Source organism: Ranitomeya variabilis, chromosome 3 (assembly GCF_051348905.1).
Source record: "Ranitomeya variabilis isolate aRanVar5 chromosome 3, aRanVar5.hap1, whole genome shotgun sequence".
NCBI lineage: Eukaryota > Metazoa > Chordata > Amphibia > Anura > Dendrobatidae > Ranitomeya > Ranitomeya variabilis.
The window spans coordinates 758604582-758621106 of record NC_135234.1 but is presented as its reverse complement, the minus strand read 5'-3'; the positions used below and the strand labels follow the sequence as shown (position 1 = coordinate 758621106).

General features: G+C 42.3%; 1 protein-coding gene across 8 annotated transcripts in view; it reads right to left on the bottom strand.

Moving 5' to 3' along the window:
* Positions 1-16525, bottom strand: part of TENM4 (teneurin transmembrane protein 4) — a 1485534-nt gene that overhangs the window by 118115 nt on the left and 1350894 nt on the right. For all 8 annotated transcript variants that reach the window (XM_077298663.1, XM_077298665.1, XM_077298666.1 and 5 more), the window contains one exon: positions 9553-9753. In XM_077298663.1, the coding sequence (XP_077154778.1) occupies positions 9553-9753 (201 nt within the window). The remainder of the gene's footprint in view (positions 1-9552; positions 9754-16525) is intronic.

The window sequence follows — 16525 nt, the reverse complement described above, 5'->3', positions numbered from 1 at the left end:
TAAGTAGAATACCCGGCTGGGTAATAGATGTTATTTATAATCTGTTATTTAAAATATTTAACCATGTTCCTGTTTTGTAACGTTTAAGAGTCCTCACCTCCCATAAAGGGAAGCACTGTTAAAAAATTGTACTTGTTCAAAGCATTTTAAAAATTTGTATGTCTTTTTTCTGAAATGTATTGTTGTTTTCTTCACAGTCCAGGAGTACTGGATTTAACCGGGGGAGGAGTGCAGCGCCCCAGAGACCTGGTCATTGCAGTAACATCGCTCTGCCACTAAGGGGAGTGGATGGTACGTCTGATGGCACCAAAGGAGTTCACATGACCAGGTATCACAGGCACCAATACACTTCACCGTCTGGACTCCAGGGGGAGCTAAGGGTACTATGCATTAGGCCACTCCTCACAATCTGGTAAAACTGGGGGTTGGATAGAAAGTGAGAGAAGCTGACTGGGTTTTGCCCAGGCAACACCTAGTGAGAGAGGGGGTTGCTTGAGAAGATTCAGGGGGGTCCCTGTCAGGGGTGGGATCCTGACAGAGGCCTAGCGAACAGAACAGAACGTTACGGAACCGCGCCTGCACTGATTTGCGGCGGTATCTTAAGAAAGGACAAGAAGCGAGGTTTATTGTGAAGCAGTGAGAAACGAGATCACAGCAAAAAGGAGAAAATACCAGTAGAAGTCGTGCCCCGAGATCTGCAACATCCTACTGAGGCGCGTAGCCGGTGGCCGGAACGCCGAGGAAGTATTGGGCTCCAAGCATTACTTCAAACAGCGGCAGGACAGTTAATTATAGGTTGGCTGTCTCACCTAAATCACCTAAGCAGACATAGGGGGCAATTGTGGGAGAGGGGCGACACTAGGGTCCCGGAAGAACTCCAGGCCTACCAGTCATACGGGTGCGTCCTAGCCATATCATCTAGGGGACGGAGAAGAACATCAGAATAGAAACGAGAGTTGTGGGAAAGAACATCAGAAACAGACACAACAGTTGTGAGGACTATCCCTGTTATGGACCTGGTGGTTAGGAACACCCGGAATGACCTGATGAGTAAACTCAAAATCGGGACTAGCTCTGGGGAAGTGGGAACTCTGCTGACCGCAAACCCTACTCCTATCACACACACTAGAAATAGCCGTGGAGCGTACCCAACTCTCCCTAGACGCCTCTTCACAGCCTAAGAGCTAACTACACCTAAAGATAGAAATAGAAGCCTTACCTTGCCTCAGATTAATTCCCCAAAGGTAAAGGCAGACCCCCACATATATTGACTGTGAGTTAAGAGGAAAGTCACAAACACAGGAATGAAACAGGTTTCAAAAAGGAGGCCAGATTTCACTAAATAGTCAGAGGAAAGAAAAGGGAACTATGCGGTCAGCACAAAAGACTACAAAAAACCATGCAGAGTAAGCAAAAAGACTCCCCACACCGACTCACGGTGTGGAGGTGCCACTCTGCACCCCAGAGCTTCCAGCTAGCAAAGGAATATCATGATAGCAAGCTGGTCTAGAAATTAACAGTACTAAGAAATATATTCAGGAAGCAGTAACAAATGAACTAGCAAAGACTTAGCTTCTGCTGGAGTAGACAGGTCCTCAGAGAAGTCCAAGAGAGATCTGAACCAATACTGAAACATTGACAGCTGGCATGAAGTAACGATCTGAGTAGAGTTAAATAGGGAAGCCAGCATAGCAATAAACGAGAGCAGCTGATAAAGCCAACCTCAGTGACCAGCAGTTCCGCTTGAAGCCACCAGAGGGAGTCCAAGAGCAGAACTAACCAAAGTACCATTCATGACCACAGGAGGGAGTCCGAGAACGGAATTCACAACAGTACCCCCCCTTGAGGAGGGGTCACCGAACCCTCACCAGGGCCCCCAGGCCGATCAGGACGAGCCAAATGAAAGGCACAAACTAAAATCGGCAGCATGGACATCGGAGGCAACAACCCAGGAATTATCCTCCTGACCATAGCCCTTCCACTTAACCAGGTACTGAAGCTTCCGTCTCGAAACACGAGAATCCAAAATTTTTTCCACCACATACTCCAACTCCCCCTCAACCAACACCGGAGCAGGAGGATCAACGGAGGGAACCATAGGCGCCACGTACCTCCACAACAACGACCTATGGAACACATTATGGATGGCAAAAGAAGCTGGAAGGACCAAACAAAATGACACAGGGTTGAGAATTTCAGAAATCTTATAAGGACCAATGAAACGAGGCTTAAACTTAGGAGAAGAAACCTTCATAGGAACATGACGAGAAGACAACCAAACCAAATCCCCAACACAACGACGGCGGTTAGCGAAACGTTGAGCCTTCTCCTGGGACAACGTCAGATTGTCCACTACGTGAATCCAAATTTGCTGCAACCTGTCCACCACAGAATCCACACCAGGACAGTCAGAAGGCTCAACCTGCCCCGAAGAAAAACGAGGATGAAAACCAGAATTGCAAAAAAAAGGCAAAACCAAAGTAGCCGAACTAGCCCGATTATTAAGGGCGAACTCAGCCAATGGCAAGAAGGTCACCCAATCATCCTGGTCAGCAGAAACAAAACATCTCAGATAGGTTTCCAAAGTCTGGTTGGTTCGTTCGGTTTGGCCATTTGTTTGAGGATGGAAAGCCGAAGAAAAAGACAAATCAATGCCCATCTTAGCACAAAAGAACCGCCAAAACCTAGAGACAAACTGGGAACCTCTGTCCGACACAATGTTCTCCGGAATGCCATGCAAACGAACCACATGTTGAAAAAATAATGGCACCAAATCAGAGGAGGAAGGTAATTTAGGCAAGGGTACCAAATGGACCATCTTAGAAAAGCGATCACAAACCACCCAGATGACAGACATCCTTTGAGAGACAGGAAGATCTGAAATAAAATCCATGGAAACATGCGTCCAAGGCCTTTTCGGGACTGGCAAGGGCAAAAGCAACCCACTGGCACGAGAACAGCAGGGCTTAGCCCGAGCACAAGTCCCACAGGACTGCACAAAAGAACGCACATCCCGTGACAAGGAAGGCCACCAAAAGGACCTAGCCACCAAATCTCTGGTACCAAAAATCCCAGGATGACCAGCCAACACCGAGCAATGAACCTCAGAAATAACTCTGCTAGTCCATCTATCAGGGACAAACAGTCTCTCCGCTGGACAACGGTCAGGTCTATCAGCCTGAAACTCCTGCAGCACCCGCCGCAAATCAGGGGAGATGGCAGACAGAATTACCCCCTCTTTGAGATTACCAGCCGGTTCAGGGACTCCCGGAGAATCAGGCACAAAACTCCTAGAAAGGGCATCCGCCTTCACATTCTTAGAACCTGGAAGGTATGAGACCACAAAATCGAAATGGGAGAAAAACAGCGACCATCGAGCCTGTCTAGGATTCAACCGCTTGGCAGACTCGAGAAGTCAGATTTTTGTGATCCGTCAAGACCACCACGCGGTGCTTGGCTCCCTCAAGCCAATGTCGCTACTCCTCGAATGCCCACTTCATAGCTAGCAGCTCCCGATTGCCAACATCATAATTACGCTCAGCAGGCGAAAACTTTCTAGAAAAGAAGGCACATGGCTTCATCACAGAGCCATCAGAACTTCTTTGAGACAAAACAGCCCCTGCTCCAATCTCAGAAGCATCAACCTCGACCTGAAAAGGGAGCGAAACATCTGGCTGACGCAACACAGGGGCCGAAGAAAAACAACGTTTCAGCTCCTGAAAAGCTTCAACGGCCGCAGAGGACCAATTCACCACATCAGCACCTTTCTTTGTCAAATTAGTCAAAGGTTTAACCACACTAGAAAAATTAGCGATGAAGCGACGGTAAAAATTAGCAAAACCCAGGAATTTCTGGAGGCTCTTCACAGATGTAGGTTGAGTCCAATCATAAATGGCCTGAACTTTAACAGGATCCATCTCGATAGTAGAAGGGGAAAAAATGAAGCCCAAAAAGGAAACTTTCTGAACTCCGAAGAGACATTTAGACCCCTTCACAAACAAGGAATTAGCACGAAGGACCTGGAATACCATTCTGACCTGTTTCACATGAGACTCCCAATCATCCGAAAAGACAAAAATATCATCCAAATATACAATCATGAATCTATCCAGATACTTTCGGAAGATGTCATGCATAAAGGACTGAAACACAGATGGAGCATTTGAAAGCCCGAATGGCATTACCAGGTACTCAAAATGGCCCTCGGGCGTATTAAATGCTGTTTTCCATTCATCGCCCTGTTTAATACGCACAAGGTTATACGCCCCTCGAAGATCTATCTTGGTGAACCAACTAGCCCCCTTAATCCGAGCAAACAAATCAGACAGCAGAGGCAAAGGGTACTGAAATTTGACCGTGATTTTATTGAGAAGGCGGTAATCTATTCAGGGTCTCAGAGAACCATCCTTCTTGGCCACAAAAAAGAACCCTGCTCCCAACGGTGACGACGACGGGCGAATATGCCCTTTCTCCAAGGACTCCTTTATATAGCTCCGCATAGTGGCGTGCTCTGGCACGGATAAATTGAAAAGTCGGCCCTTAGGAAACTTACTACCAGGAATCAAATTTATAGCACAATCACAATCCCTATGAGGGGGTAGGACACTGGATTTGGGCTCATCAAATACATCCTGGTAATCCGACAGAAACTCAGGGACTTCAGAAGGAGTGGAAGCAGAAATTGACACCAATGGAACATCGCCATGTACCCCTTGACAACCCCAACTAGACACAGACATTGATTTCCAATCCAATACTGGATTATGAACATGTAGCCATGGCAAACCCAACACGACCACATCATGCAAATTATGCAACACCAAAAAGCGAATATCTTCCTGATGTGCAGGAGCCATGCACATGGTCAACTGAGTCCAGTACTGAGGTTTATTCTTGGCCAATGGCGTGGCATCAATTCCCCTTAATGGAATAGGATACTGCAAAGGCTCCAAGAAAAAACCACAGCGCCTGGCAAACTCCAAGTCCATCAAATTCAGGGCAGCGCCTGAATCCACAAATGCCATAACCGAGTAGGATGACAAAGAGCAAATCAGAGTAACAGACAAAAGAAATTTAGGCTGTACAGTACCAATGGTGACAGACCTAGCGAACCGCTTAGTGTGCTTAGGACAATCAGAGATAGCATGAGTGGGGTCACCACAGTAAAAACACAGCCCATTCTGACATCTGTGTTCTTGCTGTTCAGTTCTGGTCAAAGTTCTATCACATTGCATAAGCTCAGGCCTCTGCTCAGAGGACACCTCCAAATGGTGCACAATTTTGCGCTCGCGCAAACGCCGATCAATTTGGATGGCCAAGGACATTGATTCATTCAGACCAGCAGGCGTGGGGAATCCCACCATAACATCCTTAAGGGCTTCAGAAAGACCCTTTCTAAAAATTGCTGCCAGGGCACACTCATTCCATTGAGTAAGCACAGACCATTTTCTAAACTTCTGACAATATACCTCCGCTTCATCCTGACCCTGACACAAAGCCAGCAAGATTTTCTCTGCCTGATCCACTGGATTCGGTTCGTCATAAAGCAATCCAAGCGCCAGAAAAAACGCATCTATATTAAGCAATGCAGGATCTCCTGGCACAAGGGAGAATGCCCAGTCTTGAGGGTCGCCACGCAACAAAGAAATAATAATTTTTACTTGCTGAATGGGGTCACCAGAGGAGCGGGGTTTCAAAGCAAGAAACAGTTTACAATTATTTTTTAAATTCAGAAACTTAGATCTATCCCCAGAAAACAAATCAGGAATTGGAATTCTAGGCTCTAACATCGCATTCTGAACTACATAATCTTGAATGCTTTGTACCCTTGCAGTGAGATGATCCACACAAGAGGACAGACCTTGAATATCAATATCTACACCTGAGTCCTGAACCACCCAGAGGTTAAGGGGAAAAGAGAGACAAAACACACTGCAAAGAAAAAAAAATGGGTTCAGAACTTCTCTTATCCCTCTTTTGAGATGCATTAACACTTTGTTGGCCAGCTGTACTGTTATGGACCTGGTGGTTAGGAGCACCCGGAATGACCGGGTGAGTAAACTCAAAATCGGGACTAGCTCTGGGGAAGTGGGAATTCTGCTGACCGCAAACCCTACTCCTATCACACACACTAGAAATAGCCATGGAGCGTACCTAACTCTCCCTAGACGCCTCTTCACATATAATATCCCTCGTGGCATAGAGGGTTTGTGGGTTATATAATATCCCTGGTGGTATAGAGGGTTTGTGGGTTATTATATAATATCCCTGGTGGTATAGAGGGTTTGTGGGTTATTATCTAATATCCCTGGTGGTATAGAGGGTTTGTGGGTTATATAATATCCCTGGTGGTATAGAGGGTTTGTGGGTTATTATATAATATCCCTGGTGGTATAGAGGGTTTGTGGGTTATTATATAATATCCCTGGTGGTATAGAGGGTTTGTGGGTTATTATCTAATATCCCTGGTGGTATAGAGGGTTTGTGGGTTATATAATATCCCTGGTGGTATAGAGGGTTTGTGGGTTATTATATAATATCCCTGGTGGTATAGAGGGTTTGTGGGTTATTATATAATATCCCTGGTGGTATAGAGGGTTTTGTGGGTTACATAATATCCCTGGTGGTATAGAGGGTTTGTGGGTTATTATATAATATCCCTGGTGGTATAGAGGGTTTGTGGGTTATTATCTAATATCCCTGGTGGTATAGAGGGTTTGTGGGTTATATAATATCCCTGGTGGTATAGAGGGTTTGTGGGTTATTATATAATATCCCTGGTGGTATAGAGGGTTTTGTGGGTTATATAATATCCCTGGTGGTATAGAGGGTTTGTGGGTTATTATATAATATCCCTGGTGGTATAGAGGGTTTGTGGGTTATTATCTAATATCCCTGGTGGTATAGAGGGTTTGTGGGTTATTATATAATATCCCTGGTGGTATAGAGGGTTTGTGGGTTATTATATAATATCCCTGGTGGTATAGAGGGTTTGTGGGTTATTATATAATATCCCTGGTGGTATAGAGGGTTTGTGGGTTATTATCTAATATCCCTGGTGGTATAGAGGGTTTGTGGGTTATTATCTAATATCCCTGGTGGTATAGAGGGTTTGTGGGTTATATAATATCCCTGGTGGTATAGAGGGTTTGTGGGTTATTATATAATATCCCTGGTGGTATAGAGGGTTTTGTGGGTTATATAATATCCCTGGTGGTATAGAGGGTTTGTGGGTTATTATATAATATCCCTGGTGGTATAGAGGGTTTGTGGGTTATATAATATCCCTGGTGGTATAGAGGGTTTGTGGGTTATTATATAATATCCTTGGTGGTATAGAGGGTTTGTGGGTTATTATATAATATCCCTGGTGGTATAGAGGGTTTGTGGATTATTATATAATATCCCTGGTGCTATAGAGGGTTTGTGGGTTATTATATAATATCCCTGGTGGTCTAGAGGGTTTGTGGGTTATTATATAATATCCCTGTGGGATAGAGTGTTTGTGGATTATTATATAATATCCCTGGTGCTATAGAGTTTGTGGGTTATTATATAATATCCTTGGTGGTATAGAGGGTTTGTGGATTATTATATAATATCCCTGGTGCTATAGAGGGTTTGTGGGTTATTATATAATATCCCTGGTGGTCTAGAGGGTTTGTGGGTTATTATATAATATCCCTGTGGGATAGAGTGTTTGTGGATTATTATATAATATCCCTGGTGCTATAGAGTTTGTGGGTTATTATATAATATCCTTGGTGGTATAGAGGGTTTGTGGGTTATTATATAATGTCCCTGGTGGTATAGTGTTTTTGGATTATTATAATATATCCCTGGTTCTATAGAGGGTTTGTGGGTTATTATATAATGTCCCTGGTGGTATAGTGTTTTTGGATTATTATAATATATCCCTGGTTCTATAGAGGGTTTGTGGGTTATTATTACCTATAAACCCATAAAAAACATAATCCTGCAAAGATATTAGATTTTGAACCTTACTCACCTTAGACCTCCAGGGCTATTAGATAGTAAACCTTAACCACCCCCAGGCAGCCAGGGAACCCTCCTACACCTTTAGGGATATTAAATATTAAAGAATCCGTATACTATGAAGACTCTGCTCTCCCCACCCTCACAGCTGGGTGATCCGTACTCCAGAAATACAGTACAGAGCTATGCACTTCAGCACCTATTTTATCCAAAAAGGGAGCAAAAGAAAGTAAATAATCAGAATACAAGAAGTATCCAAACTACATTTCTAGATCGATAATGGGACAAAAAAATAAATACATAAATATTAAAAAAAAATGTCTACTAATCTCCCTAGACCCCCAGGGATAATATATATTAACATATTAATCCATAAACACCTTAAAATAAAATTAGGCATTAACACATAACCACCTTAGCCCTCCAGAAATAGGAGGATCCAATACCACGATGAAAAATGAATATCAATTATCATCAAGTCATAATTAAAGGGAATTTTGCAGTCTCCGTCATGGCATCCAATGCATTCCTTCATTATCCCCAAAAAATGTCCGAAATGCGTCAGTAGAATTCGAAGAATTTTTTTTTTCACATTTAATTATGTTAAGTAATTTCCTTATGCCAGAGACCAATCTTATTGTCCCCTATCTGACAAGACACTTACTAGCGCGTTTCACGTTGTCGTCCATTACAATGTATGCATCACCAGCAGGACATTTTTTTTTACTTGTGATCGTGACCTTCCAACCAGGACCATGTTTATTCATCTTGAATATTAAGTAGAAAGCCTTCTTCAGTCTCCTGGAGGACATGATGCCTCCTCTGAAGAGCTTCACACCCTCTACATGAAAGCTTTACAGCAATGGAAAGAGGTGTGAATATCACCCGGAGACAGCGCGCGTCGGTGCCGCTGCGTCCTTTGGCATCACATGAATTTAACATGAGATTTCATTTGCAAAGTTTGGAGACCTCTAAGCCTCCCGGGGGGGTTTCCTTTGCTTCATCACAAAGTGTGGGTTGATCAATGAGATATGACAATGTCTAGAAAGATACATTAGACACACAGTGGGAATGCCAGCACACGCATGCTGCTAGCGGTCGGAGTTTATCCATCATGGGTTATAGAAGAGCCAGGATCATATTTAAAATCTGTTTAGTGAACTGGAAAGATTGCGCTTAGATAACGGTACGGTAAATGGAGGCTTCTGGGTCAGGGAGGAAAAAAAAACAGCTGTCAGGACGCTAATGATTGTAACAAGCCTGCAAAGAGCGTGAAACGCGGCAGCCTAAACACAAGGGTGGAAAAATAAATGCAAACAAGCAGATGTTCGAAAGCTACAAGTCCCGGGCTCAGAGGTAGAATCTCCCCCCCCAACTAGCATATCCCATTTATTGTACCATCAAGCAACAAACCTGATCCAAAACACATGACATATAGCAGATAGATTTAAAAAATAAACACAATTTTACAAAAAAAATCCCAAAAAAATAATAAAAAGAACAAACAAAATACCGATCACTTTTCGACCCCTCTATTTAGATAAAGCTCAAGCTTACCTATAGAACAGTCTTGACCCGTCCAGTTGGGGTCGCAGGTGCAGATGCCAGTTTCGGAGTGTAAGGTCCCATGTCCGGAGCACTGATCCAAGCAGGTCGCGCGGGGATTCTCGCAGCTCGTCCCGCCCCAGCCGACGGCGCAGTGACACACTCCTTGTACGCATACACCTCGCCCCGAACATGTGGGATCCATGCAGTCCACTAAAATTCAGAAAAAAATAGATAAAAGTATCATTCTAAAAGTAATGATATAATATAATTATCCTGTATTCATTAGATGATGATTAATCATAAAAAACAATGAAATCTTATAAATATACATATACACATACATTATATATATATCCAAATTATAACTTATGGTAATTACATCCCATACACGTTTGTGTACCCATATGCAGATCAGAAAATGTATATACACACACATATATATATATATATATTTTAGATATACTTTTAATTAATTTGTTACAGTGGGGAAAATAAGTAATTGATACTCTGCCGATTTTGCAAGTTTTCCCACCTTTACCTGTGAGACAGAATCTTAAAAAAAAAAAAACAAAAGCAGAAAATCACATTGTATGATATTTACATAATTACTTTGCATTTTATTACATGAAATAAGTATTTGATCACCGACCAACCAGCAAGAATTCTGGCTCTCACAGACCTGGTAGTTTCTCTTTAAGAAGCCTCCTACTCTGCACTCATTATCTGTTGTAATTGCACCTGATTGACATTGTTACCTGTATAAAAGACACCTGTCCACACACTCGATCACACTCCGACCTCTCCACCATGGCCAAGACCAAAGAGCTGTATAAGGACACCTGGGACAAAATTGTAGACCTGCACAAGGCTGGGATGGGCTACAGGACAATAGGCAAGCAGCTTGGTGAGAAGGCAACAACTGTTGGCACAATTATTAGAAAATGGAAGAAATACAAGATGGCTGTCAATCTTCCTCGGTCTGGGGCTCCATGCAAGATCTCACCTCGTGGGGTAAGGATGATTCAGCGAAAGGTCAGGAATCAGCCCAGAACTACACAATGATCTGAAGAGAGCTGGGACCACAGTCTCATACATACTTACTGTTTGTAACACACTACGCCGTCATGGATTATAATCCTGCAGGGCATGCAAGGTCCCCCTGCTCACACCAGCACATGTCCAGGCCCGTTTGTAGTTCGCCAATGACCATCTGCATGATCTGGAGGAGGCATGGGAGAAGGTCATGTGGTCAGATGAGACCAAAATAGAACCTTTGGTATCAACTCCACTCACCGTTTTTGGAGGAAGAAGGAGTATGAGTATAACCCCAAGAACACCGTCCCAACCATGAAGCATGGTGGGGGAAATATCATACTTTGGGGGTGCTTTTCTATAAAGGGGACAGAATGACTGCTCCATATTGAAGGGGACGGGGTCATGTATAGTGAGATTTTGGCCAACAACCTCCATCAGTAACAGCATTGAAGATGGGCCGTGGCTGGGTCTTACAGCATGACAATGACCTGAAAAACACAGCTTGGGCAACTAAGCAATGGCTCCTTAAGAAGCATTTCAAGGTTCTGGAGTGGCCTAGCTAGTCTCCAAACCTGAACCCAAAAGCAAATCTTTGGAAGGAGCTGAAACTCAATGTTGCTCAGCAACAGCTCTGAAACCGGAAACATCTGGAGATCTGTATGGAGGAGGGGGCCAATATCCCTGCAGCAGTGTATGCAAAAACCTGGTCAAGATCTACAGGAAACGTCTTACATCAGAAATTACAAACAAAGGTTTCCGCACCAAATATTAAGTTCTGTTTTTATATTGTGTCAAACACTTATTTTGTGCAGTAAAATGCAAATTATGTAGAAATCCTACAATGTAATTTTCTGTTTTTTTATTTTTAGATTCTGTCTCTCACAGGTGAAGTGTACCTAGGATAAAAATTACAGACCTCTCCATTCTTTTTAGGTGGGAAAACTTGCAAAATCGGCAGCCTTGAGAAAGGCTCAATGTGAGCCGAAACGTCGTATAGAGATGTGGGTCTGAAATAAACTTCACAGTTTTTTCACTTTTCTAAGAACTGGAGTGCTGCCTTCCTTTTTTCGTTTGGTATATATATATATATATATATATATATATATATATATATATATATATATATATATATATATATATATATATATATATATATATATATATATATATATATATATATATATATATATATATATATATATATATATATATATATCTCTACACGTACATACACACACACACATACACGCCGTATATATATTCAGTCCATTAGTATTTATAATTACTGCATTCATAGGAATATAATATTGGACTTAGTATTTTTGACCACCCACTTGGCTAGATAAAACCTTTGTAATTAAACCCCCAGTCCATTATTGGACTATATAAGATGTCACTGTCTATATCCGATAATTTGCGGTCACAAAATGTAATTTTATCACAAGGCCATTAGAACCGCCTTTTCCTTTTTGTGGTTCACCTTTAGCCTGTCTCTCCTAGCTTGTAACGGCATAAAACCATAATACGCCTTCTCTCCGTCAGAAGCCACCTTCTGTACTTGCATATAGAATTTTTTCTCTTGGATCTGTACAATACTCTGGCATGCTCCATTGGGCAGAGTAATACAGAAGTATTCTGCCATAGGATCCTTGAGTGGCGTCATATGTCGGCACACTACAGTCCTTATAAAATCATAGGGTCCAAATGTCACTCTACAAGCTCCACACTGAAATCTCAACTGTCTGGTTAAGGAACATAAAAGTATTTTCTTATTTATTTATTTTTTGCCTTGCAAGAATCTAGAGGAACAAAGGATCAGGCATACTGAAATTGAACATGTCCAATCCGTCTTTCTCCAGACCTCTTGTTTGGAGACTCTGGAAGCCCTTATTGATATTTCACACACTAGACCTTCACAGGTTTTGGATTTTAACCCATAATAAGCCCTAGACATATATAATAGCTATTAACCCATAACCCTCACAGGCCTCAAGGGAGATTCAAAAGTAACCTATAACAACCCCAAGGCCAACACAGAATTTGGATAACAATCCATAACCACCTCTCCACCTCCATAGATAATAGGAATGTACCCATGTACTCAGGGATGTACCATGTACCAGGGATATTACATATTAATGCAAAACTACTCTAGCCCTCTGGATAGATTACCTTTTGAACCACAATCACTCTAGACCTCCAAGAATATTAGATATAACTTATAACCACCCTAGAACTCCAATGAAATCAGATAACTGCCCAAAACCTCCAGAGATATCAGATGTAACCCATAACCACCATAGACCTCCAAGGATACCAGATATAACCCATAACTACCACTAACTGAGACCACCAGACATACGAAAAATAACCCATAACCAACCTAGACCTCCAGGGATATTCGATATAACCCATAACTACCCTAAACCTCCAAGGATACCAGATAAAACCCATAACTACCCGAGACCTCCAAGGATAGTATATATAACCCATAACCACCTTACACCTCCGCAGATATCAGATATTACCCATAACCATGCTAGACCTCCACCGATATCAGATATAACCCATAACTAGACCTCCAGGGATACCAGAAATAACCCATAACCAGCAAAGACCTCCAAGGTTACTAGATATATCCCATAACCACCTTAGGCCTCCACCAATATCAGATATAACCCATAACTAGACCTCAAGGGATACCAGATATAACCCATAACCACCAGAGACCTCCAAGGATAGTAGATATAACCCATAACCACCTTACACCTCCACAGATATCAGATATAACCCATAACCACGCTAGACCTCCACCGATATCAGGTATAACCCATAACTAGACCTCCAGGGATACCAGATATAACCCATAACCACCAAAGACCTCCAAGGTTACTAGATATAACCCAGAACCACCCTAGACCTCCACCAATATCAGATATAACACATAACTAGACCTCCAGGGATACCAGATATAACCCATAACCACCAGAGACCTCCAAGGATACCAGTTATAACCCAGAGCTACCACCAAGACCGCCAGGCATATGAAAAATAATCCATAACCAACCTAGACCTCCACGGATATCCGATATAACTCATAACTACCCTAAACCTCCAAGGATACCAGATAAAGCCCATAACCACCCTAAACCTCCACAGATATCAGATATAACCCATTATCACCCGAGACCTCCAAGGATACCAGATGTAACCCATAACCACCCTAGACCTCCAAGGATACCAGATATAACCAATAACCACCCTAGACCTCCAAGGATACCAGATATAACCAATAAACACCCTAGACCTCCACAGATGTCAGATATAACCCATAACCACCCTAGACCTCCAAGGATACCAGATAAAGCCCATAACCACCCTAGACCTCCACAGATATCAGATATAACCCCCTAAACCACTACAGATACCAGATATAACCCATAACCACCCTAGACCTCCAAGGATACCAGATATAACCCATAACCACCCTAGACCTCCAAGGATACCAGATATAACCCATAACCACCCTAGACCTCCAAGGATACCAGATATAACCCATAACCACCCTAGACTTGCACAGATATCAGACATAAACCATAACCACCTGAGACCTCCAGATGTATGAAATATAACCCATAACCAACCTAGAGCTCCAAGGCTACCAGATATAACCCATAACCACCTGAGACCTTCAAGATATCTGATATGACCCATAACCACAACGCTAGACCTCCAGGGATATCACACATAACCCATAACCACTCAAGACCTCCAGAGATATCAGAAATAATCCATAACCACCTGAGTCATCCAGGAATATCAAATATAACTCAACCACTGGAACCTCCAGGGATACCAGATATAACCCATAACCACCCGAGACCTCCAGGAATATCAGATATAACCCATAACTAGACCTCCAGGGATACCGGATATAATCCATAGCAACCCAAGATATCCAGGTATATCAGATATAACCCATAACCACCCTAGACTGCCAAGGATACCAGATATAACCCATAACCACCTGAGTCATCCAGGAATATCAGATATAACCCATAACTAGACCTCCAGGGATACCAGATATAATCCATAGCAACCCAAGATATCCAGGCATATGAAAAATAATCCATAACCACCCTAGACCTCCAGGGATATCCGATATAACCCATAACCACCCTGGACCTCTAAGGATACCAGATATAACCCATAACCACGCTAGATCTCCACCGATATCAGATATAACTCAACCACCTGAGACCTCCAGGAATATTAGATCTAAACTGATCCCACAAATTCAACTGCAGAAAAAGGATCAGGCATACTGAAATTGAACAGGTCCAATCTGCCTTTCCCACGACATGAGCTGTATACAGTAGAATTGGGAAGCCCCTTTACCCATTCGACAGTGAGATGATTTTGTAGGAATCGATGGGTTCGGCTGACTTATCCATGTACGCTCGGCTTGAGGAGAACAATCAACCAAGTTCTAATTCAAGATCTACGGTAGATGTCGTGCACCATATTGAAGACACTTTTTTAAAAAATTGTTATTTTTCTTTTAATTCAAAATTTGTCTTATTACTAACATTTTGGGATATTTTTTTTTTTTTTTTATTTAAAATGTATATACGAGTTAATTATTTTCTATAAAAAGGTGGAACATTTATGAGATCCACTGAATTTTTTATTTTTATTTTGCTTTCCATGATAAAGTAAAAAGTGGCTATTAATGAGAGGGAAGAAGGAGCCGGTGGGCAGCACTCTACAGCACACCACGGCAGATGGGACGAGCGCTGGGCCAGAGGAGCCTCCAACAGATGACAAACACCGAGCGCTCCGCCATTAATCACTTACTCTGAAGGTCAATGGGAAAAGAGAGACAGGTTGTGAAAAGGGTCGCTGTCACATAGGGAAGGCTATTCTGCTGCCTCAGCGCTCCGACCACGGATTACGGGAGGAGAATGTACGTGTCACAGCGCCCCATTTATCATAATCCTATGAACATTTTTCATGTTGAAATGAGATCCTTTCATGAGGAGGCTGATACAATGCCCATTGTCTCTCCTCCCCCACTCCCTGGGATTTTGGCTGCATTCTCTGGGACAGGATTAGATACACTTTCTTTGTTGGGCTTTGATTCTTTTTGAAGACTGCACCACTGTGGATATTGGGGTGAATGCGACCTTAGAGATTTTCCTGGCTCAGAAAGTTGGATGCAAGACAAAACTATAATACAGCCTCACACCGTGCCTTCTAAAGTAAAGATTACCGCGGATTCACTTACCAAAAGCTATACTTATAGTAATATAGCACTTATATTCTTGTACATAGGGGCAGCATTATAGTAGTTATATTCTTGTACATAGGAGCAGTATTATAGTAGTTATATTCTGGTACATAGGGGCAGTATTATAGTAGTTATATTCTTGTATATAGGAGCAGTATTATAGTAGTTATATTCTTGTACATAGGGGCAGTATTATAGTAGTTATGTTCTTGTACATTGGGGCGGTATTATAGTAGTTATATTCTTGTACATAGGGGCAGTATTATAGTAGTTATATTCTTGTACATAGGGGCAGTATTATAGTAGTTATGTTCTTGTACATTGGGGCGGTATTATAGTAGTTATATTCTTGTACATAGGGCCGGTATTATAGTAGTTATATTCTTGTACACAGGGGCAGTATTATAATAGATCAAATTTGTGTAATAAAGTAAATTGGGCAAGATCATCCCAAGAAGTGATGAATCACCCTGGAAATAAACAAATACATTTTTGAGACTGATGATGTGTTTAGAGCTGTTTTCACATTCCCTAACGCTCTTGGTAGCTTATACAACGTATGCAAGAGAGTATAGGCGAACAATGTATGATAATGAATATAATGTGAATGTCCACCTTTGTTTATTAGCAAAGGAATCCGATGAGCTCTAAAGTTTC